At 37.2% G+C, this 25,774-nt stretch overlaps 2 protein-coding genes across 2 annotated transcripts in view; both read right to left on the reverse strand.

Moving 5' to 3' along the window:
* LOC142344940 (sodium channel and clathrin linker 1-like) overlaps positions 1 to 25,774 on the reverse strand; it is a 364,638-nt gene that overhangs the window by 202,202 nt on the left and 136,662 nt on the right. The window lies entirely within an intron of this gene.
* The window catches only part of LOC142344938 (polyamine-transporting ATPase 13A3-like), a 74,714-nt gene that overhangs the window by 7,781 nt on the left and 41,159 nt on the right, over positions 1 to 25,774 (reverse strand). Inside the window, exons 5-16 of the mRNA XM_075397022.1 lie at positions 23,942 to 24,166; positions 23,358 to 23,791; positions 21,041 to 21,231; positions 20,517 to 20,673; positions 19,466 to 19,556; positions 15,897 to 16,009; positions 15,281 to 15,509; positions 14,900 to 14,984; positions 14,423 to 14,625; positions 10,474 to 10,650; positions 9,806 to 10,077; positions 9,161 to 9,340 (exon numbers count right to left, since the gene is read on the reverse strand). Coding sequence (XP_075253137.1) covers positions 9,161 to 9,340; positions 9,806 to 10,077; positions 10,474 to 10,650; positions 14,423 to 14,625; positions 14,900 to 14,984; positions 15,281 to 15,509; positions 15,897 to 16,009; positions 19,466 to 19,556; positions 20,517 to 20,673; positions 21,041 to 21,231; positions 23,358 to 23,791; positions 23,942 to 24,166 — 2,357 coding nt within the window. The remainder of the gene's footprint in view (positions 1 to 9,160; positions 9,341 to 9,805; positions 10,078 to 10,473; positions 10,651 to 14,422; positions 14,626 to 14,899; positions 14,985 to 15,280; positions 15,510 to 15,896; positions 16,010 to 19,465; positions 19,557 to 20,516; positions 20,674 to 21,040; positions 21,232 to 23,357; positions 23,792 to 23,941; positions 24,167 to 25,774) is intronic.

Raw genomic sequence — 25,774 nt, forward strand, 5'->3', positions numbered from 1 at the left:
ATAAATTATTAATTTATGAACCATTGGTTCTGAATCCGAACGTTGTTCAGTTGGTAACATCCTGTTCAACGAATTTTGATTTCTCCTATGCAAAAAACAAAAATACCCTAAACAGATAGCTGATTCAACTTTTCACTCTCTAGCTTTTACACTAGAGAGCCCTTGGTAACAATAATTTGCATCAGATCAACAATTTCCTGTTCTGATCATTTTTACCCACTTGGGATATCGTTTTTTTCTTCGAATTTCTATACAAACAAAATACACCTTTACCCACGGTTGGGAAAATGTTTCCCAACCTTGGATAAAGGTGTTGTGACCGCGAAAGCTAACTGCTAAGCCATGCTAAACAGAAGGCAGCTTGAATCAACAGTTTGAAGCGTGGTTTCTGATTTACTGGCACAGAACCTCAGTTTTCGAGAAAACAATTGTTCCTAATTTTCAAAACTCTGTTCCAACTTTAATATGAGTAGAGATGATTAGATACTCAAAATGTTCCTTGTTAAAGTAGGATTATTTGTTCGAAAATAAATAAGCGTTGCCAATTTTTTTATGTCAACACAGAATCAATTGGTTTTGTTTCTTTTTTTTATAAGATTGAAAAATTTAAAATTTGTTTGGTTTTGAGGAACAAATCTTCATCAGTATTGTACACTGTAGCAAAAGCAAAACCTCTCAAACTTTAATTGTCGTTTCATCGCAGAATTCAACGCCAACTTTACTCTGGTGCTCAACTCAAATGCAATTTTGAAAAACAATCCAGTTTTTTTTAATCAAAAAAGCGATACTTTGGTTGTTTCAAGACAGATACACTTCAGAATCAATAACAAAATGATCTCCTAAGCAGAATGTGAGCCCTTTTGTTGTTTTTATGGGTTTCCAGTTATATAATTTAGCAAATTATATTAAGGTATAAATGTCCCGTACGAAATCGAAAAAATTGACCAGGTACATCTGACGTTTTGGGTAAGTTCCCTAAGAAGACCCGTAACACCCATACAAATTTATACTGTTCTGAACTCAGGGGATAATTGGGAATCTGTAACACTATAATATGTCTACAAAAACTCATTTTTTACAACAAAGAAATTTGGTGCCCTAGAAGGCAGAATACCCCAAAATTGAGACATAGACAAGTTTCTAATGAATTTTAACCGTAGACCAGAATATCAATTTCTCAGTTGGCAAAATCCCGTTCAACGAAATTCGATATTTCCGCTGCGAAAAACTAAAATACCATAAAAAGATAGCTGATACAACTTCTCCCTCCCTAGTTTATACACCAGAGAGCCCTTGGTACTAACAATTTGCATCAGATCAACAATTTCATGTTTTGAGCATTTCGGATATAGTTTTTTTCTTCGAATATCTATATAATCAAAATACACCTTTACCCACGGTTGGGAAAATGTTTCCCAACCGTGGGTAGGGTGTTGTTGCCAAGTTAGCTAATTACTAAGCCATGGTAGTCAGAATACAGCTTGATTCAACAGTTTCAAGGGTGGTTTTACTGGTTTACTGGCACAGAACCTGTTTTCGAGAAAAAATTTGGTAAACGGTAATTTTCACAATTCTCAAAAACTACCGGATCAAATTTAACAGGAATAGTATCATTCAACTCATGCTGAGCTACTCTTAATTCCCTGTGAATGCGAGAAATTGATATTCTGGTCTACGGTTAAAATTCATTAGAAACTTGTCTAAGTCTCAATTTTGGGGTATTCTGCCTTCTAGGGCACCAAATTTCGTTGTTGTAAAAAATGAGTTTTTGTAGACATATTATAGTGTTACAGATTCCCAATTATCCCCTGAGTTCAGAACAGTATAAATTTGTATGGGTGTTACGGGTCTTCTTAGGGAACTTACCCAAAACGTCAGATGTACCTGGTCAATTTTTTCGATTTCGTACGGGACATTTATACCTTAATATCTCCGTGAAAAATGCACCGATTTGCACCATCTTTGGATATGAAGCTTTCAGCACATATAAATTTCATATAGTGTTTTCAGAGCCATTGTTGAGAAATTGGCCGGTATACTTGAAGTCGGGTTCAGCCCCAAAGGACCGGCACATGACGTGTTTCAGGTGAAAAAAGGGTGTTAAAGCCAATTTTACTGGCGTTGTTGTTGTATATCTTTGTCACAGTCCCACAAAGCTTCCCACAAAGTTTCATCGTTCACAGTTTTGATTTGATGAAGTTTTAACTGTATAACTTGATGAAGATGAGGGTAATATGTGTATTTGGTACGGAACCTTATATCATGAAATTCTCTGAAGTGTGTGAATCAATTTCAGATATGGACTCAGCTTGAAATGATCTTTGATTTGCGCTATTGCCGAATAAATTTGGTGCCGCCAGTTTAGAGATATTTGACAGTTTGTGGTACTTTTAGCCCAATTTTGCTATTTTTGCTATTTTAGCCCAATTCTTCACCCAAAATGGTGAAATTCTGATGTTATAACGTGTATTGTAGGGCTGTAATAGACTTCATTAGCTCCCTACCGATGTCCCACAACTTTCGTTTAAATTTGGTCGGGGGTGGGGGTTCTTGGGGTGTTGGGGGGTCATGACGGGTGGGGGGCTATTTGAGTCAATTTGAGCGTTTTTCAACCCAAATTTCACAATTCTGATGTCTTAACGGGTATTACCGAGTTGTAATAGACCCCATGAGTTGGGTAGTGATGTCCCACAACTTATGTGTCAATTTTCTCGGGGGTATGGGGGTGCTTGGGGTGTTGGGGGTCATGTCGGGTGGGGGGCTATTTGAGTCAATTTGAGCGTTTTTCAACCCAAATTTCGCAATTCTGATGTCTTAACCGGTATTACTCAGTTGTAATAGACCTTATGAGTTAGGTAGTGATGTCCCAAAACTTATGTGTCAATTTGGTCGGGGGGTGGGAATGCATGGGGGTCATGTCGGGTGGGGGGCTATTTCGAGTCAATTTCAGCGTTTTTCGCCCAAATTTCACAATTCTGATGTCTTAACGGGTATAACTGGGCTGTAATAGACCCCATGAGTTCATTATTGATGCGCCACAACTTCTGTGTTAATGTGGTTTGGTTTATATTGTTGCTTCGGGTGTTTGAGGGTTTATGTCGCGGGGTCTGTATTTGACACCAATTGATCCCAATTTTACGGTAAATTGACATGTCAGTTGTCACATATTGTTGAAATTATGTTCATTTGTGGTCTGGGAGTTTTCGTAATGATATCTCAAAACACATGTTAAAATTTGAGGTCGCGGGGTTAGGTGGTCTAGAAGTTGGGCGGGGTGCTTTCAGTGGTGTGGGGTGCTATTTTGGCCAATTTGAGCAAATTTGGACATAAGGATTCAGTAGGGGGTGCTTCATTTATAATTTGAAAAAAGCTTCATTGTACTTTAGGAGTCAGCATGACTTGTCACAGAACACATGCCCAAATTTGGTGAAGGTGAGTTAGGTAGTTTACGAGTTTGGTTCTGGTTTCGGTGGATTAGGGTGGTAATTTGGCCAATTTCAGCAAATTTGGCAGTAAGAATTGAGTAGAGGTGCATCAAGTATAATTTGAAATTTGTTCCATGGTGCCTTGTGGGTCTCCTGGGCATGTACAAGAACACATGTTAAAATTTGGTAACGGGGGTTGGGTTGTTAGCGAGTTAGCGTGTGATTTCCGTGGAGTGGGGGTGCTCTTTTGGCCAATTTGGGCAAAATTGGCCGCAAAATTTGAGCAGGGGATACATCATGTGTTGTTCAAGACTTCTTCTTTTGCAGTGTGTGAGTCTCTTGCCGTGTCCCAGAACTCATAACAAAATTTTTTTGCACGACGTGGGGTGGTTAAGATGGTGTGTCGATTTTTGGGGGTTAAATGGGGATTTAGGTCGAATTCAGGGATTTTTGCCCTAAGAAATGAATAGTGGGTGCATCATATGTATTTCAAAATTTGCTCTCTTGTTTCCAGTGGTCCCGCATCCATGTAGAGTTCACATCAAAATATGGTGATTGGGGGTGGGTTGGTTTACAAGTTTTTTGTCTAGGTTTTAAGGGTTGCGGCTGATTTTTAAGTTTTAGAGAATGAAACCGTCAGTTTTGAGAAGTTTGTGCAACACAGGTCATTCAAAAAACCAGCTTCTAAACTATGTGAGCTTCATAGTGACAGGACAGATTTCGGGCTTCATTTTGTGTTCTGTGATTGTGATTTTACAGGTCTAATTTTTAGAGGTTGTGTGATGGTCGGATGTATTGAGCTATTTTTTTTAGCAAAGGTAGATAGGTTGCAGCGTATGACAATGAGTAAACGCTTGCGTTTTACCCGCTTTCTTGAGCTCAAGCGTTGCAAAAACGACCTTTCGCGCGCGCTTTTTTTCACTCCCTTTTTTCTTTGGGTTGGGCTTTCGGGAACACTTAGTGCCCGCTGTTTCTTTTCTGGTGTGCTCCCTATAGGCTAATAAGTTCTGTGGTAGGGGCTTCGCTGTGCCCCATTTTTGCCCGTGCCAACTTAGGCTGAAGACTTTTTGCGCTTGCTTCCTTCCCTCCCACTTAGGTGCTTGGCGCAGTCCTTAGGTGTTGCTTTGCTGCTGCCCTTTTCTGCTTTGGTTTCTTAGGCTTGCTTTGGGAGGGGGTATCCATGCACCTCTGTGCATAGAACTTTTCTTGCTGTTCTATGTTGCTCACTTTTTTCTTCTGTTAAGGATTTGCGACACAACGATGAGGAGGAGAGGACATCCGGATTGAAAAGAAACAAAAAGAAAGCAAAGAAAAGTTCAAAAAGAAAAATAAAGTTTGAAAAGAAAAAGCAACAGCGCGAAGGACCTTCTCTGGTTTTCCTGTTGTGATATATTGATGATACGACGCCTTTGTTTTTCTTATGATGCTTCTTTTATTTTTTCTTTAAATTAGGTTCTTAATCTTGCCGAAAATTTTTACACTATAGGATAGGACGTAGGACGTTTTTTGTCGGTATATGTTCCTACAACGTAGGATAGGTTTTTTTCGGCTATTGTTGGGCGCTCTTTAACTAGGTTTCTTGGCTATTGTTTAAAAAATCTTGCAAAAAAAGTTAATCTTCTAAGATTCTTGTAAGAAAAAAATTAATCTTGTAAGAATCTTGTAAGAAAAAAAATTATTCTTGTAAGAATCTTGTAAGAAAAAGTTAATCTGGTAAGAACCTTGTAAGAAAAAGTTAATCTTGTAAGATCCTTGTAAAATTTAACACGTCTTGTAAGATTCTTGCAAGATCTTACAAGATTAACTTCTGTTTTCGACTCGGGTTGCGTAATTCAATGCGTGAAAGAATTTAAAATCCATTCAGTTGAAACAATGAGAGAGGTGAGTCAGAAGTCAAACGTGAAAATCGTGACTTATGTAAAACGAAAAACGTGAATCAAAAGGTAAATCGAATTTAAAAAGGAGCACCTAAATAATAGTCGTTTGAGAGGCAGACGGCGGTCATTAAACATAACCGATTACAGTTGGACAATAGGCTCTCACTCAGTTGGACAAACAGGCTTTCAATTTAGCTAGAAGCTGGCTTCAGCGCAGGGAGGCCAGCCTCAGAGAACGAGGATAAAAGCCAGGGAAGGAGAGTTGATAAAATGGAGAACTAGGAGAGGAACGGGCCCAAGACTGCCCCTTAAATCATGAATCTCATCAGGCCTTCTTCAACTGCTGCACTGAACCATACAAAAAGGACTTAAAAAAGCTCTGAGAGAGTTGCTCAGATTCTTAGTGCCCCCGGGCTTTATCAATTGATCTTGCTTTTAACGGCGCAAAGTAAACCTAAATCGTTCAAGCGAGCAGAAGAATGTCTTCCACTTAAAAACTTCAAACAAATCAAGCAAAAATTTTTTTCAGTGACCCACCACACACCCGACAGACAAGTTAAGAACAACAAAAGCAGAAAGCAACATTCAGAATAAAAAACGTTTAATTACGACTAAATTGCAGCAGTTATAGTATAGCAAATAAAAGCAGAAAAAACTTCAAAGATAGACAAAATTGACCAACGTCTGACTTAATAGAATCAGTTTCCAGTTAACAAGAAACTCAAATTTAGTTTCCATCAAATTCAAACGAGAAAGCACCTAAACCACTAGAAAAACAATTTTAACAAAAAAAATCCCCATAAAACTATAGAACTTTGACGAAGGATAAAAACCGCTGAAAATGCGTCCACTAAGGCCAAATAGAATTAATGGCATCTGAAGTGAACCGTGTGCTCCAAATGATCAAAGGTGCTAACGAAGGTGCACTTACTAAAACATAGCTGGCAGATTGCCAGAAAACAGCCGCAATAGATTCGTAGATCGGCAGTCTAAAAAAAACAGTGAAAAAGACAGACCAAAAAAATTTGTCTTTTCATTGAAGGCTGATCTGTTATAGTTTGATTAAAAATCTGTATAAGTTATTGCTGCCTCTATTAGCTGATCTCAAATAGCTTCCATTTAGAGTGACACACACCCATTTGACCTTATCTCTTTGAATTAAAGTAAATAAAAGTCAATTTCGAAGTGAGGAAGTCATTTTTGAGAGTGAGGTAAGTCAAGTGTGACCAAAAATTTAATCATGCCAATGAACAAAAAAACTCGCTCCACTAAGAGCGAAAAACGACGTCACGCATGCAATTCAGTTGAAATTGCATGAACGAATGAACAAAAAGTGGCTGTGACGTCATATGGTCGCAACAAAAATCATGACGACGAAATAAAAAAAAATAGCCGGAAGAATTCCGGAACCGACTCGAAGCGTCAAAACTTCACTAATAAAAATGTAATTGCAGCGGAACCCACTACCTTTTGTATTAAACCACTAACTCACTACCTCCCCTGGTCTGCTCTAAAAAATGGTGAAACTTAAACCACTGTCAACAAGAGAAATAAAAATGCAGCAAAATTTTATAATATTGAAAACGTTTGGTCAAAAACCTCATAGTCTGAAAAAGCTGACAAGGTTATCAATAGCCCTCAAATAATTCATAATTCTAATCTAAAAAGATCGCGAAAGCAAACGGCAGATAATAATCTTAGAAGCTAAGTTAAATCTTTTCAAAAAAAGAAAGCTCAAATTTAAGAATCAGAAAACACCTATAATAACACTTCTAATCACTGCGATTAGGACAAAAAAAACAACACACACCGGTTCCTTGTGGTATATATATGCTAGACAACATGATTTCATACTAAATCAAAAATAAAATTGACTATAGAAAATACATGAGCATGTTTCTATGAGCATGAAGAATATTCAAAGGCAAAAAATCGTTTAAATTAATACCAAGGCCGAAAGAAAGGTGCAGTAAATAGTAATAAGTGGAAATTTTGGAAAAAGCTTGCTATCAAACTCTCAGTACTGCCTTATGTTGAATGAAATCAATTGCAAACCAACGAAATGACGAAAATCTAAGAAAAAGCTGAAATCATTCATTTTTACAACACAAAAAATCGATATACCGAAAATAAATGTAGGTGCCAGGATAAAGCTAGAATGATAGAAACTAAAATCTGAAGAATATGGGCACAATGTAAGGAGCACCGTAACAAAAAGACATTCTTGATTTTTCAAAGTTGAAATTCAATTTAAAAAAATCAAGAAAAACGAATACATTTCATTGTTCAAAATTCAAGACATAGAAAAGATAACTAGTCATCCGATACAAAGATTTATCCTCCTGAAGATAACAAAAAATCGGAAAAAGCAAAATTCATAAATACGAAACAATGATACGTTTTGCAAAAAAATGGTCAAAGAACTTTTAAGTTAGGACTGCATTTATGAAAAAGTTTTAACTGTTTTTTTTTTTCAAAACTTAACGCCAAAAAATTATTGACTTTTTATTGAAACGAAAATAAAGTCCTTCATGTTGCACAAAAAATCTACTGCAAGCAATTACAACCAAAATACAAACAAAAAACTGACGAAAATCGGAATAAAACTACCAAAATCGGATTAGCGTATGTACAATTTCATGAAATAAAATTACATCGAGGTAGAAAGAGGCGTTGAGTAGAGAAATTATCAAAGAGAAGTCGCCATATAACTGATTTCTGACAAAAACACTGCTAAAAAGTCCAAAAATGAAGAAATTAATAGAAAAAAATCCAAAAATTAACTAAGAAATCAAGAATTATATGCCAATTTTGATCTTGAAACGCATTTTTAGGCTCTGCAAAACACTGTGGCATCAATTTCCGCGGTTGACGTTTCAAAATAGGATCGAATAAAATTTATTGCTTCAAAAAAACCAAATTAAAAGGAAAAAAAATGGGCCACTTAGACGAAAAAAGGGCTAAAAACGGTTATCTATATGTGCAATTCAGTCAAAAACTACTTTTCAAAGTCAAAAAGTCATTCACTAAACGCAGCGCATGATCAAAAAACTTCTCTCGCTTAGCGAAAATCTGTTCACCAAGACAGCCTTTCTCACTTTCGCTTTTAGGTCAAAATGCAGCGTGAACAAATCTACTTCCTGTAAAAAAAAACCGAGAGAAAACCAATACTCCTCTTCGAGTCCTAAAACACCAAGAGAAGGCCAATAATAGCCCCAGCCATCGCTGTGCGGCTATTAATAATATAATCGAAAAAACCAACTTCACCGAGATAATTGGAGCTAAAAATTTTGAAAAAAGTGCTTTGAAAATGAAGCATGTGAACAAAACATATCTGTGAACTAAATCCACTTTTTCTCTCTTCTTTCGACTTTTGTTCGACATATTGACCTAAAAACTTGCTTTCAGCGTTAATTTTTACATCCTGTTTCAGTGCCAAGTGACCGGTTAAAAAACAGAAGATGGCTATAACACCTCATCGAGGCTTCAAAAACATGTAGCAAACCAATACTCCTCTTAGATCTGTAAAAAACACGTTTATAGCCACGGCATCACAAGACTAAAAATAGAAAAAATTTCAAATTTACAATTCTGCGCTCGATGGGCTTTCTAATGATACCACTCATACCTTTTCCCGTCAAATATATTAATGGGCCAAAAATGACTGAACAAAAAACAAGCTGAGCATGTAGTTCTTCTCCACAGTGGAATCGGAAGAACAAATTCTGCTTTTGAATACCTGTGCGACTAAATAATTTAGATACCTGAGGCATCTAGACCCGTTTCAAACTGAAAACCACCGACTACTTACCACTAACTGTGATAAGAGAGCATCAAATAATGGGAAAGAAGTTGTACCTGAATGACACGATGAACACATGAGATATTCTCGACTTTGGAAGTGAAGGGAGAAGCAACACTGGCATCTGCTTGAGAGAGTGCCACTCCTGCGTGTGCGGCCTTAAGTGCACTGCAGTCATTCGATCCATCTCCACACATACCCACCATGTGTCCAAGGTCTTGCAGGCTTTTCACTACCTGTACAAACAAAAAATTGCTCACCAACTCAGCACAGTTTAAACTGTTAACTGCTTCCGCGAATAACCTGATATTCAATTTGCTTCAGGCATCTTCTCTATTATTCTTAGCAATTAGTTGCATAATTTTCACGCAACTTAAAATCGCTAAGAGCGTTCTTTTTACTCAAACTAAACCTACTGCCTTGCAAATAATAACCCCTAAGCAGGAACATATCCTCTAATATAGAAGTCACAGACTTTAGAAATACATCCGTTGAGAGGCTGACGGGGCTATTAAAAAATAACCATACGTGAAAAAAAAACCCTACTTGTCTGTTATAGAGCTCATTTAGCGCATTTGGTCATGCCTTAGTGGCCTGTATGAATTGATATGAAAGTATGACATTCGAACACATTATCAAGAGAGAAGTTCAATTTTAACATGCTTTATTTACAATGTTTATTCCGTAGGGGAATAACCCACCTGTGTTTTCTGGTCTGGCTTCATCCTCGAGTACACAGAGCACAATTGAGCAAATCCAGACAAAACATCTGAAGAGAAATTCTCACGCAAGTTTCTGTAATCTGCACCAGATATGGCAAAAGTGATAGAAGTGTTAAAGAGCAACTTTGAGAATTCCTCAGATGTCAGTGGTTGGTTGTTGTTGGAGTGATGAAGAGATATTCTGTGTACAATACTACCACTGCTAGAAGAGGGTGTGACGTCATGAAGAGATTGAATCTGCTTCCCGTTCCCTGATAAATAGTAAATAGAAAACTTCCCATATTGTGACTTCAGAGATCACAACTGGAGTTTATCAAGGTGTATGAAATTAATTTCCTAATTTCTTCAGTTCGAACACTTCCTTGACCAAACTTTTTTGAACTAAGAGTATACGAGACTGCTCCATACGTGTTCCAACGTATCGAGAAGTTATTGGACGACATGCCTTCAGCCAAATAAGTGAAATCATTTAGAAAGAGAGTAGCGAAAAACGTAAGTCTAATGTGGTTAATTAACAGTCGTGTGGGATTCTAGTTTCCTATCTTATATCCGATCCATTACCGCAGTCTTTTCTGCACACTGAAAATAAAGGGAAACGGGAGAAATCATGTAGTTGGAGTAAAAATAAGTCTAAACTTGCTCCTTACTTTTATTAGGTGAAGAAGATGCCACTTGGACTTGATTTTGAGAAGTGGAGTCAGAAGTGGAGGAGAGTGATTGGGTGGTGGTGACTTCAGGAGTACATTTCACAAACAACAGAGTCTCAGTGGGTAGAACTATTCTACACTCTTGTGCCACTGAGGCAGCTGTCTCCAGATTATCACCTCAAACAACATCGACATTGTTCACATGTCCTATTGCAGCTGCACTGTACATTGTGTTGGGGGAGTCTGAGCGGGATTTCGAAAGTTCCTCAATCGGGCAACAAGTCACATTTTTTCAAGCAGTAATAAGGATAATAAATTACGGTTATTGATCCTTATTGTGTCAGGGTTTTTCCAAAGAAGGTTTTTGTCTCCAGGGTTGTCTATAGACTCGCATTTGAAACAAACATAGCCAGCAGATTGCTGCAATAGCTGTGAAAGAATAGACCTGCGTGCCATATAATAGAGATAGAAACAGATAGATCTAAATTGAAAAAAAATCGACGCCGCTCAGAAAAACAAGGTAAAAAACATTTAGCGATAAATTAATAAAGCTTGTTAAAATTCCTTTCACAGCCGCCTCTTATTAGGGACTTTTACTGCATTTAGGAGTTCCTTTGACCTTAAACAAATTCAAATTAAACTTAAGTTTTAAAGTGCAAAAGTCATTTTATTGAGTGAGGTAAGTCACGTATGATCAAAATCTAGTCACTCAAATAACCTAAAAACTTTCGCTAAAGCGAGTGAGAAATGACGTCACACGCGCAAATTAGTTAAAGAGAGGAAGAAGTCATTCCGATAATTTGTCTTTTTCAGCTTTGCTGTGTGAACAAATGTAAAACGAAAAAAGAGCGTCAGACGACGAAACAAAAAAACATAGCAGGACAAGTCCTGACGTACAATTCAAAGAATTTTCATTGACAAAACAGAAAAACTAAAATGGACTATGAGTGAATTGAGAAAACCATTTTAAAAAAAATCAGATCAAAAAATAAGAAAAAAAACAGAAAATCAATGTCCAAATGCTGCATGTGAACAAAAAAACCACTGGCGAGAAATGAAAATTCAATTCAAACAATAAACTAGGCCTAGAATGAGCTGTCAATGGATTGGAAAAACCATTTAGAAAAAAAATCTGATCCAAAAAATTGAAAAAAAAACAGTAAAAATTAGAGTGAAATTGCCGCATGTGAACAAAAAACCATACCGAGAAACCGAATTTCTGTTCAAACACCATTTTCTCAATCTACTTTAAAATTAGAGCGAAAAAATTCACGCCGCAAAACCACTCGCTTTTTCGCTCCATTTCCTGTTTCGGCGTGACCAAAATCACTACTCCAATTTGACTTCAAAAATCATGAAAATGTGTGAACAGATCTTTAAAAAAACATAGCCGGAAGAATTCCGGAAACGACTCGAAGCAGAAAATTGCCCATACTTATTACCAAACAACTAGAACAACCATTGTGAACCCTACACCTCCACAAATACCATAAAAAATTAAGAAAGAAACGGCATTCAAAAACAAATTGAAAAAAAACTATACTTAATGAGTTTAATTAATTGTACAAGAAACATAATGCCGAATAAGGTTCCTTTGCAATTAGAGCAATGAAAAGCTGGCACAACAATGGGCAAGTCATAATAGGGTGGGTAAGAAATTTGTCTAAATTTAAAAAAAAACTGCAAAAAAACATAGCTGGCAAATTGTCAGAAAATAGCCGCAATAGCTTCATAGATCTGTAATCACAAAATGGTAAAAAAGACAGACCAAAAAAGAAACTTAGTCCTTCATTAGGGGCTGAGATGTTAAATTTTGAGTAGAAATCTGTATAACTAACTATTGTTTCTATTAGCTGTTCTCTAATAACCTTCATTTAGAGTGACACACACCTATTTGACCTTATCTCTTTGAATTAAAGCAAATAAACGTCAATTTAAAGTGAGGAAGTTATTTTTGAGAGTGAGGTAAATCAAGTGTGACTAAAAACTTAATCACGCAAATGAATAAAAAAACTCGCTCCACTAAGAGCGAAAAATGACGTCACGCACGCACTTCAGTTGAAATTGCATGAACGAATGAACAAACAGCAGATTTGAAGTGGTTGTGACGTCATATGGTCGTATAAAAAATTGTGACGACAAAATAAATAAAAAAATAACCAAGATAAGGCCAATAATAGCTTCAGCTATTGCTTCGCGGCTATTAAAAAGAAAAATGGTCAAAGATTTCTCAATTTTTGTGTCATTTTTCCTAAGAAACAAACGATTTATACCAACAAAACTTTAATTAATTGGTATCTGAAAATTCCTTAAGGAACAAGCTTCTATTCAAATCCCGATTAAAGCAGTAAAACAAAAAAACAGGTAAAAAATCATTAAATTTCGTATAAAAATAAGCAAAACTGATCCGAAACCTCCAAATTAGCATTAAAAAAACATAGCCGGCAGATTGCCGGAATAGCTGCGAAAGAATAGACCTGCATGCCATATAATAGAGATAGAAACAGATACAGATCTAAATTGAAAAAAAAAATTGACGCCCCTCAAAAAACTAGGCTAGAAAAACATGCGGCGATAAAAAAATAAAACTTGTTAAAATTCATTCCACAGAAGCCTCTTATTAGGGACCTTTACTGCACATATGAGTTCCTTTGACCTTAAACAAATTCAAATTAAACTTAAGTTTTAAAGTGCAAAAGTCATTTTATTGAGTGAGGTAAGTCATGTATGCTCAAAATCTAATCACGCAAATAACCTAAAAACTTTCGCTAAAGCGAGTGAGAAATGACGTTACGCGCGCAAATACCGTTAGTGAGAGGAAGAAGTCATTCAGAAAGATTGACTTTTTCAGCTTTGCTGTGTGAGCAAATGTAAAACGAAAGAGCGTCAGACGACGAAACAAAAAAAAAACCAAGAGCACCGCAATATAGCTACGCTCAGCTTACAGCTTCGCAGCTATAATCAAATTAACTACTTGAAACCTACAATCCTTTCAAAACAAGCCTGAAACTAATATGATATCATAATCAAACCTCATAACCATCAAAAGTTGCAAAAAACTGCTTTTAAAAGCCGCACGTGAACAAAAAAATTTCGCTCGCTTGAGAAAATTTTTTCACACATCAATTTCTCGCTCTCTCAAAAACAGTGGTATGAACAAAAACCACTCTCTTTTCGCACCGCTCTTCACTTTTGTTCAGCAACCAAATCACTCCAAATTTTTTCTCGCGTTTCATTTCCCGCTTCAAAATTCACTCCAATAAAATTGATTTTAAAACATAGCCGGCAGATTGCCGGAATAGCTGCGAAACAGACTTGCGTGCCGTAAAATACAGATGGCAAAGGATACAGAAGTGAGTTGCTAATAGTTATCGCCGCCGCCTATAAAACTTACAAGTTTATTTCAAAGGAGGTTGTTTTTGGGTGCAAAAAAAGTTTCCCTGTCGCGTCTCGAACCGGCGCTCTCCGGATTAACAGCCAGTCGCCTTAACCACTCGGCTGTCGGACCATGCAATCTGTTTTCTTACAATCAAATTTGTTTTAGGAACAGATTCTGTTTCTGAATAACCGCAATTTAGGTCACGCAGAAAGCGTGAAATCAAGCGCGAAAAAGTCATTTAAGCAGTGACGAGACAGAATGTTCTAGAACAAATGTAAAACGAAAATGAAGCGTCAGACGACGAAACAAAAAAAAACCAAGAGCACCGCAATATAGCTACGCTCAGCTTACAGCTTCGTAGCTATAAAAAGGACTTCTCCAATACTCTTCTTCGAGTCGTAAAAAGACAGCGCCCCAATACAATTTAAATTCTTTGAATTGTAAAAAACCAAGAGCACCGCAATATAGCTACGCTCAGATTACAGCTTCGCAGCTAAAAAACAGCAGATTAAAATAACCTTCCTTTTAACTGAAAATTCTTGCCAGCCATAATAGAAATCCTCCACTAACCAGTAATCATGACGCTTCTGATGTCATTTTTGGTTAGAGTCTCAATGGCAGCTGTTGATTCCGGTTTGAGCTTGTTCTGTAGCACCAGCAGTCCCAAAAATGTCATCTCTTGTTCCAGAACTACTCTCTCCATTTTCAGCATCTTATGGTACTTCACTTTTGGCCCCAGATCTCTCCCCGCCATCGCCAGCACTCGAAAGCCTCTGAAGGCAAAAATTAATCTTCTAGAGCACCTTTAAGCAAGAAGGGTGTTTAGTAGAAGTTTAAAATCGGGGAGTTCAAATTCTTCGAAACATTTTGGGGAAATTATGAATGATTTTTTGATAGATCAATGTCTATATTCTTGAACCTGGCATCCATGGTTATTACATATGTCTTGGTTAATTTTTTTGACAATGTTGTTATAGTCGAATAAGGTCTTCTTAACTATGAGCTGAGACACTCACTTTTTCCATTAACTAACTATTCATAACTAACTGGTTAGTATAGAAGCGAAGCCTCTCTGCAAAATCAGCAGGTATGGACTCTTGTACACAGAGACTAGCGACCACTTCGGGAGCGCCTGAAAAAAATCATTCAAATTTTGAAAACAATTCTTCCAAACAACCTATTATGAGTCAAAAATATGAGTCGAAACAGATTATTTATCTCTGAGCCTATGATGGATTCAGGGAAAATTGAAGGCTATGCCCTGAAATAATGAAGTCTAATTGATTATTGATGGAAAACACATCGAAAATCAATTGAATGCACTTTACATTCCCCACTTGAATAAGAATTGAGCAAATAAAAGTATCGGAATGAAACAATTGCCAAATAAAGCATCACATTCATTAAGCAGATGTTAGTCATAGAGACCTTTGCAAAATAGTTCCATATTGTGTTGTATACTACAGGGACAGCCCACTCTCTTCACAACTACACTCATTCTCTGCACATGACTGGAGAAGGGCAACTCATGCAGGGTGGCCACTTCGTAGTTGAGGTACTGGTTCAAGTCAGGGTCAAATTGGGGCAGAATCCGACTCAGTTGAGACTCCGAAGGACGCACACAGAGAAGACCACTATCTGTCTCCATGCCGCTTCCCTAGCAATAGGAAAACTCACTCCTCTTATGCATTAAAATATTGGGAGGGAGCTAAAAATTTTTACCCGGCTTTTCAATCAATTTCGGGTTTTTGGATTCTATGCCACACATTCTATAATTTAGAACAATAGAATTATTTGAATTTTTAAAGTTCATAACAGAATCAGTTTCAGATTGTATTAGAAGGTCCGGTAGAAGGTAAGTAAATTACTGTCAGTTTCAAATTCACTGCGATCAAATTATTTATTGTAAGTTTTATGGCTCATTCAAATAACATCGCCCTCTCCGTTATGATGGAAAAGAAGAGAGGGCTATGACCGTGTCATGTCACGTTAATCTTAACAAAAACTGCGCTGAAGACTCTAGTAAGTTAGTGTGATAACTAACCTGTGAGCTGGTGTGTATTTGCCATCCGATGGCATCGAACATCTTCACTTCAATTGGGTCTCCACAGACCTCGTCATCCACAACCACAAGAGAGTGACAAGTAGCCATCCCAACTGAAACACAACACCCTCCCAGTCACTTCACGTTCTTTATATCCTGAGCTTTTGACTCACTTCGGAACTTCGATGGCGATAATAACATTCAATTTTAAACATACCGCGCCCGGGTTTCGGGAAAACAGCTGCCATTGACTCCCATATCCTCGCTTGGGAACAAAAATTAGAACATCAAAATGACTGTTTAAAAAATAAATTTTCAAGTGCGAGGTAGTCCGATTGACCCTTGCACTTAGACATACTGTTTTTTAACCAGATGATACAAGGATTATTATCAATACCAATGGACATAACACATGTTAATCAGACTATTAAAAACAAAGAAGTTAAAATATTGGGCATCTACAATCGAGCTTTATGGGTTCAACCCGTTTTTTTTTTGATTTCCTCTTTCGATACTGACTTCGGTCAGTTAAGACTGCTCTGCTGAGCAATTGCTGCTTAAAATAACTTTGAACAGAATGAGAAAAAAATTGAAAATGAGAAGATAAAAGTAGCTGAAAATTTGAATGGACTAGAAGAAAAAACATAACCGACTAACGTCGGGCGAATTGCTCTCAAACGACCGGCGAGCGGTCGGCTTCGTCAGTACCTAGCCACTGTTTAGTGAGGTTAGCTTTATCTTGATTGAAGGGGCCTGAGATTAGGGTAAAAGACGATGACATCACGCCACATAACAGCCGCTGAAGTGCGGCAACAACAAAAGAATTAAGGAGAGAGAGAGAGAGAGAGAGAGAGAGAGAGAGAGAGAGAGCTTAAACGTGAGCGAGAAGAAGGAAAGAAACGCCAGCCAACACAGAGAGAGCGAGAGAGAGAGCTAGGAAATTTTTCCATGATGAGATTCGACTCTACATTTTCAAGTTTTCTAAACTTGTTAGTAACTAAATCATATAAAAAACTGAAAGTGCAAAATTCCAAAGAAAAGTTTCCACATTTCACAGTAAAGAAAATGTTCAAAAACATTTTTTGTCTCTGGATTTTTGTCATGTAACCCATCTGCAAGACTTGAAAAGCTTCGTCGTCCAGTAGTAATGATCGTTAAACTCAGAAAAGGACAAGAAAATGCAAAAATTTTAAAAAACAATTGCAAATTTTAACAAAATCTTGCTAAAAATCGTGATATTAATATCTTCAGAGCGCCATTCCATTGTCTCAAGAGACTACTTAGTAAGTCTATTTCATGCTTTAAACAGTTTCACTGGCTCATAAAGATCCAATCACTTGGAATATGATAAGTTTTCAAAAATTTTTCAAATTAAAATTTAACAAAAAATTTCTAAAACTCGAGTCATTAAAATAATGATAACAATTCCATTAACTCTAGAAACTAAGCAGCAGCTTAGTATCAAACATCGAAGCAGGCTTCTTGGCTCTTAAAGCTGGAAAAACCTTAAAAAGTTACAAACAATTTAAAAAACATGAAGATTGCCAAAATTTTTTCAAAAAATGCTAAAACTCGTTAATGTTAAAATCTTTAAAAACACTCCATTGCATGTAGAAACTATACAATAACTGGTTATCAAACTCTAGAGAAGGTTCCTTGGCTCTTGAGGCTAGATAAACCTAAAAAGACAAAAATTGTCAAAAAACTTGAAAAAATTCATAAAAACAAATCGATAAAATTTGTGATATTAAAAAGTTGAAAACCATTCCATTAACAATAAAAACTATGCAGCCACATAATATCAAACCCTTAAGCAGATTCTCTGAACCCTGAGGCTGAAAAATCTTGAATAATGACAATAAATAAAAAAAAATTTAATAAATGCTATTTTCAAAGAAATGCTAAAATTCGTGATGTTAAAATCTTGCAAAAAATTCCATTGCGTCCAGAAACTATACAGTAACCTATTATCAAACCCTAGAGGAGGCTCCTTGGCTCTTGAGGCAGGATAAACCTAAAAACCGACCTTCACAAAGTGCTGACAAAATGAGAACAAAGATTTGCACAAACTTGACTTTTTTTTAAAGCAAACATACCCGAATAGATATTGAAAAAAAAAAGATTTTTGTACAAAAACATTTTTTAAGTCCAATTTATTTTGATGGCATTTCGTAGTTGAACATACTTCTGTTTCTTAGAGAGATGCTACAGGGGCTAATATCAATACCACTAAGCATTAGAGATCGTAACTAAGACTTATAGGAACGACGTTCAAATAGCGGGCATCTAAAATTGGGCTTTATGGGTTTATCCCGTTTCTATTTCTGACTTCAATTTTTTATACTGACTCTGTTCATTTTGAATTGCTTTGCTGAGCAACTGATGTTCAAAATCACTTTTAGCAGAATGAAAGAATGAAAGAAGAGAGAAACTAGCCTAGAGAAGTCAAAAAGATCACGCAAAATGTTGAAAAAGCGGCAAAATGAGGTAAAGCAAAACATTTTTTTATTCGACGAAGTAAAAAAAATAGGAGCGCTATAATAGCCGGCTGAGAAGATGAGGGCGGCTATTAATAATGAAAAAGAAAGATTTTTGTACGAAAACATTTTTTAAGTCCGATTTATTTTGATGGCATTTCGTAGTCGAACATACTTCTGTTTCTTAGAGAGGGGCTACAGGGGCTACTACCATTACCAATACGCATAAGAGATGGTAACTAAGACTTATAGGAACGACGTTCAAATTGCGGGCATCTAAAATTGGGCTTTATGGGTTTATCCCGTTTCTATTTCTGACTTCAATTTTTTATACTGACTCTGTTCATTTTGAATTGCTTCGCTGAGCAACTGATGTTCAAATTCACTTTTAGCAGAATGAGAGAAGAGCGAAACTAGCCTAGAGAAGTCAAAAAGATTTCACGCAAAATGTCGAAAAAGCGGCAAAATGGTAAAGCGAAAAAAAGTTCGACGAAGTAAAAAAAAATAGGAGCGCTATAATAACCGGCTGAGAAGATGAGGGCGGCTATTATTCAATACAGTGGAGGTCTAAAAGCAGTAAATGAAGCAAACAGCGATTTACAAGAATAAGAAACAGCACGCTGCAGGTAATCAATCTGTACATTATCAAAAATTTCGCGTAAGCGCGTTTTTTGGGGGGTCATTGCAATGCCTCGGCAGATTGGGCTGCGTCGATTTTCCTCAAATTAAATTTCGTGTGGCATGATAGCCGAGAGGTGTCAAGCTTGCTTCACACGCCAAAGAGTGGTAGATCGCTCCCTCTGATTTCATGCAGTTGTCCGTAAAACGATGAGCTATCGCTTAACCATAGCTTTAAGTCAACCACATCATGAGCTATCTGAGTGGTAGAAGGTAATATTTTCAGACACAAAAAAGTGGCCATAGTCACAAAAAAAGCAAAGTTGATCACCAAAAGGAAAGCGTGTGGGGACTTCTAGTGTAAAAGAGTAGTTTAGTTTAAATTGACTTAAGGCTGTTTTGCATTACGCCGAAATTTATTAACTCAAATGTTTCAGTATTTTTGCTCAGTGTTAAGATTGGGAGATGAAGTACCTGAAATTGGGTCTTGAATCTGGAATGTTGCCTTTGGCTCCTCTGCCAGCGTGGAGAAGGACGCTCTACACTTCTCATCCTCCTTTTCACTCTGAAATATTGCCAAACTTACAGAGATAAAAAGCTGCATTCAACTTGATCTATAAAATTTTGATGCTCTCTTCATTTGATTACTTTTAGTCCTTCAGATAACCACATTTTTCCTTTACAAAGAAAGAACATTCCCATATTCTGCCAAATGTTTTAATGAACTGTTTAAAAGCTAACAGAATAAATGGAGCGACAATTAACTGCTGCATATAGTCCTTAGAAATGGATTAATTTACCCTCTCGTCTTACAATGGTGTGGGAAAAAACATGAATATTAAAAGGCCCTCAACAAAAATGAAATTCTATCATTAGAAAAAACTCTATCATTGTAAGAACAACATTTAATGATCAAAAAATTCTATCATTAAAAGCTTTAAGGATCGTATCCTACCAGCCGAATTGTTTATCTCAAAAGTTAGCCTAATGAAGCTACAAACAGACATAAAACAATGGGAAACATCCGAAAATTTTAAACTGTTTACTAGTCGCCATAACGCCAGACAGAACAACAGAACAAATCAAATTATTATAAAAAAGAAAACGAAAACGAAGTGGAGTAACAAATCTTTAATCTTGAAAAGCGTTCAAAAATGGAACAAATTGCCCTCTTCAATAAGAACTTTTAACAGTAAAACTTGCTTTAAAAATGTTTTAACCGAGTTTTTGCTCGATCAACACAGGAAAGTACCCGTTAATAGACAAATAGGAGCCTTCAAATCCTATTTTTACCTATAAAAACGAACAGCCACAATTTGAAGATTACTATATTAATAACAATGCTGATTAATTTATTTAACATTTTAGAGCATGTAGATATCTAACCTTAGGGTTATAGTCTGAGTAATTTACATGTTTCAAAAAAAAAAAACTCTTAACGCACTCCAATTGTAATAGAGTTGGAACAATTGTCGATCGACAACGAGAGTTAACCCGAAAGTAAACAATGGAAAATGTTTCTAGCCTCTTGAGAAGTTGGTTTTTGAACTGCCGATAGAAACCCATAGATGTCCAGTCCTTCTTCAGTGAGTGTGCCTGTTTTGTCAAAGCAGAAGGTGTCAATCTGTCCTGCTAAATTAACCCTCTGTGGACTGATGCAGAAGATTCCTCCTTTCTTCAACCTAATCACAAACAACTGTTTCAAACACACAGTTACAAAATGGGTGAAATTCCAATTATGGCGTAATGTGGTAAAAGTTAAAAGATTTCAATTTTAAAAACTTTTAAATTAAATTTACTCTTCATTTGTTTACTATATTAACACCGCTAATTATTTGTGTACTTTTTTGGTCCAGGCACTTTTCTGGTTTAGTGCTAGGGTCCGGCAATTAAATTTCTTCTTAACCCTTTTCTTAGTTCTCCCTTTTTTATTTTGTTCAATATACAACTAGACGGAATTAATCCTCTTAAAAACTGTGGATACTCATCAGTAGCGGTTAGCAACTAGTCTAGCAAATGGGGAGAGAGTGGATAATTTAATTCAGTCACCTTGCAATGGCATAGTGTATGCCAATGGATAGTGCACTGGGGAGGGCAGGAGGAACAAGGATAGTGATGATGTCTAGTCCAGTGGTCACTGCATCGAATATAGTGTCTCCAGCCTCTAACAAGTCATAGATAGAGTACACTGTTCCAGCTATTGCCAGTATACTCAACACACCCACGAAGCGAAACGCGTCCTAAACACGGAACGATATCCGAGAACAAAAAACATAACCGACTAACGTCGGGCGAATTGCTCTCAAACGACCGGCGAGCGGTTGGCTTGGTCAGTAGCTATCCACGGGGGGGGGGGGGGGGGGGGTGCACCGGGGGCTAATGGGGGCAGCACTGGGTGGGGGGGGCAAAAGCGCGGTGGGGGGGGGGGGGGGTGGAGCCAATAGTGGGGGTGGGGGGGGGTGTCAACCTCTAAGAACCGCCCCTCACACCATAAGTAAAAGTATAAGTCTCCAAGACAGTTTGAGCTGAAACAGACCTGAAAGGCTCTAAGAAAAATTGGTCAAGCGAAAAATCGCATAAAAAAAAGACCGACAGGACTAATATAATTGCTACAAACTTCGTTTGAGAGCAATTAATAATAACAAATTTCTTTGCTCAAATCTAGAGCGTGCAGATTGTTGGGACAAAGCGTATAGATTATCTGAATAAGGAACCAAAAGGTTCTATCAATCTAAAGGGCGTGATTTGGAAACAGATATAGAATCCGTCGTATATGTGATTAAAATGGATTTAAACCCTGTCTTTTATACCTTATACATTTTTTAATCTGTCTTTCTTGACCACCACAAAAAATCAATAGGAGAAAGACATGAGTGAAGAAAGATATCACTTTGAAGTCCTTGTAGTGTAGAATAGTTATGCACAGTTTTTTTTAATTGATTTTTCGAGAAGAGAGTATTGAAAATTTAATGACCAACTCATTTGCAACGAAAAAAAACATACTATTAAACGTTTTGAGCCGTTTTTTTGACAAACTTTTTTTTGACAAATTACGTCCTGATTGAATTAAATCTGGAAAATAATATACTCCAAAACTAACTCTATTGAGGTCAATTTTATCGACTCCACATTCAAAATTAACTGTAGATACACTGTGCTTTTCATGTAACGTTCGATGTCAAAAACACCAGAAAACACGACTGCTAAGTTTCAATAACTTTAAAACATGTTTAAAGTTTAATGCTCTCAAACAACTGGTGCGCAGTTGGCTTCCTCAGTAGCTAACTACATTTCAGCGGGGCTAAATTTTGCTCAATTGAAAAGGCGTGGGTAAGCGTGGCGGCGGGGAGGGTGTGTGTGTGTGTGTGGGGAGGGGAAGTGGCTGAAGCAGAGAGGGAGGTCAAACTCTAGGAACCGCCCTTCACACCATTTATCTCTCCAAAACAGTTTGTATGTCTCCAAACCAGACCTTATTGCTCTCCAGGGGTAACCTGTTTATGGAGTAGAAGTCGAAAAGATCAGACAAAAAATTGGTCAATCACATAATCGTATTAAAAAAGACCCCGTAACTGATACAATTGCTACAAATTTCGTATGAGAGCAACTGAAAGGTGGCTGAACAAAAACGGGCTGGCTTGAAGCTCTATTTTTTGAAACCATTTTTCCAAGTGCGACGAGGGTCAAAGTCTAAGAACCGCCCTTCAAACCATGAACTTTTAAACAGTTTTGGTAAATCAGGTCAATTGAGTCAGTCACTAAGTTCTAAGAGAACTTAATGCCCTCCGGGATTCATCTTTTGATCGCGTTTTTGAGGACGAAAGGCCAAAAAATGGTCAGACAGAAGTTGGTAGTCCGAAAAATTGTATAAGACCAGCAGAACTAATATAATTGCCACAAATTAAGTTTGAGGGCAATTAAAAACGAATTAGGAGGCCGAGAAAGTTTAGATTTTGCAGCCATTTGCTGGGTTGCCTAGTTGAATTTAAAGACTGGTTCCAAAAATCTTTTTGAGTTTGCCTGGCTTATTTTTTCAAAGAAGCCTTCAATTCAGATTGAAATAGAGATTCATAGAGAGCACCGCAATTCGAATCAAATTCTTTCGATTGTGAAAAGAAGCAGTGGGCATAAATAATAGTCGTTCGAGCAGCCGGCGGCGACTTTTAGCCATATCCAATTTCACTGTCTAAATGCAACTTAACTACAATCATCTTGTAACTTTAATTCTCGATTAATTAGCTAGCGTTCAACTCCTGACTCTATTTGTTGATACCGTTTGCACAAACAACAACTACCGCTAAAACATCGTCACTTTGCTGTTAGTGAGAGACGATTCAAAAATAGCTGTTTGTTGTCATTATCAAATTACCTTATAGAAGAGCGAATCCATTGGCTTAGGATGAAGCATGCTTCTGATCATTTGCCCTCTGACAGTCATAAAACCAGTTCTTAATACATAAGCCATCACCACTTCACCTGGCGCAGAATGATTCACCCTCACGATATCAGTGCCCGCGAACAGCAAGTGCTTCGCCTGAGTTCCAAAGTCAATTCTCTGCTCAGCCGTGCCCGAGGGTCGAAGAGGGGTTTTATTAACTGGAACGCTCTCGCCTGTTAAGCTACTTTCGTTAACAATGACAGTGCCAGCAACAAGCACACAATCCACTGGTATCTTTGAGCGTCGATTGCCAATTTCGATCAGATCTCCCGGGACTAAGTCTTCAAATGTCACCTCTTTCAGTTTAAACTCTCCATTTATACACTCCTCTTGTGAGTCATGCTCAAGTTTACTTTCGTGCACACCTGAAAGATTTCACACTGAAAAATATAAAACGCTCAAAAACTCAAGTATGGAAATAGAAGATTGCCTCACAGAAAAAGGACGAATTGCACTCAAATTATGCACCATAATAAATGATAAGAACCAGTCATTCAGTCACTCACAACTATTACCTGTTCCACCCCGAGACGCTATCCCGTTCACCTCTGCAACTGAGGAAGCAACAGTGACATTCGGGAGGACTGTGTTGATGGTTCCAGTGATGGTCGACATCTCCCTCAGAGTAATAGCCTGGTGACGGATCTCACGGACTTCCATGATTATTGAGACTACTGATATGACGAGGATGCAAGAAGCATAATAGTAGTAGTCTTCACAGCACCACAGAATTATACTAACTGAAAAAACAGTACAACTCAAAAAATGGAAACCATTCACAGAGAAACGATTAATACACATCGACCACCAAAAAAAGTTACACGTTGATGTTAACCAATGATATTAATATATTTTGAGAAAATCTTTAATCTCTGATTAGAAACATAACCGACTAAACGTCGGAAGAATTGCTCTTGAACGACTAGTGGGAGCTCTAATCAATTGCAGCCTGCTTCAGTCCGGGGGGAGGGGTAGCCTAAATGGGACTAAGAAGTTCTATAGTGGGCTTCAAATAACCACATTAGAGGTCAACATATACCACTATTAAGATTTAAAGTAAAAAATGACAAGAGTTTCGGCGCACTTTTCATTTGACGTTTAGTATTAAATTGCCGCCTATTGAGTTCAGCTGCTTGAAATTGTGATTGAGAGAGAATTTTAGATCACGCGAAATGCAAAAAGTCAAGGGCGTAAAAGTCACTCGAAAAGTCAAAACCGTCAAGCAAAAATTTTGCATAAAAAAAGACACACACGTTTACAATAATTGCTATGAACTGCGTTCAAGAGCTATTAAAAACGTTCTCAGATAAAAGCGTCAGATTGCGAGATAATAGTCGCGAAATAGACCATCGAGACCTGTCATAACAACTGACAAAAATAAAACAAGGGAAAAAATCGAGTATAAAAGAATGTAAAAGTGCCAGAAGATATCAGTACAAATTTCGATTACGTTTTCTTGTCAAAAAAGTGCAAAACTACTCTCGAACATGCAGCGCAATTCAACTCAGAGGGGGGGGGGGGCAAAACTCATGGATGCAAAAATTCTACTCCAGTCTAGCAAGAGATTCCGTCCCGCAACCTCCGTCTTGCTAGACTGAAAATATTAAAGACATGACTACCAGGTCCTTGCAGTATCCTATCTCACGCATGTTTAAAATTATTGCTTCAAACATCGATTGAGAGCATTTAACAAACATAGCCGGCAGATTTCCAAAAACAGCCGCAATAGCTTTGTAGATCTGCAGTATAAAAAAACACTAAAAAAGACATCCGAAAAAATTGTCTTTTCTTTGAAGACTGATATGTTATTTTTTTATTAAAAATCTGTATAAGTTTTTGCCAAAAAAGCCGCAATAGCTTTGTATATATGCAGTCAAAAAACACAAAAAAGACAGACCGAAAAAAAACTGTCTTTTCATTGAAGGCTGATATGTTATTTTTTGATTAAAAATCTGTTTTTGCTGCCTCTATTAGCTGCTCTCAAATAACCTTCACTTAGAGCGACACACAACCATTTGAACTTATCTTTTTGAATTAAAGTAAATAAAAGTCAATTTCAAAGTGAGGAAGTCATTTTTGAGAGTGAGGTAAGTCAAGTGTGACCAAAAATTTAATTACGCTAATAAACAAAAAAAACCCGCTCTACTAAGAGCGAAAAATGACGTCAACCACGCACTTCAGTAGAAATTGCATGAACGAATGAACAAAAAGCAGATTTGAAGTGGATGTGACGTCATAAGGTCGTAAAAATCGCGACGACGAAATAAAAAACCAATAGAAGGCCAGTAATAGCCCCAGCTATCGCTGTGCGGCTATTAAAAAACACAACCAACAAACGTCGGGCAAAT

Source organism: Convolutriloba macropyga, chromosome 8, assembly GCF_964194025.1.
Source record: "Convolutriloba macropyga chromosome 8, txConMacr16.3, whole genome shotgun sequence".
Lineage (NCBI taxonomy): Eukaryota > Metazoa > Xenacoelomorpha > Acoela > Convolutidae > Convolutriloba > Convolutriloba macropyga.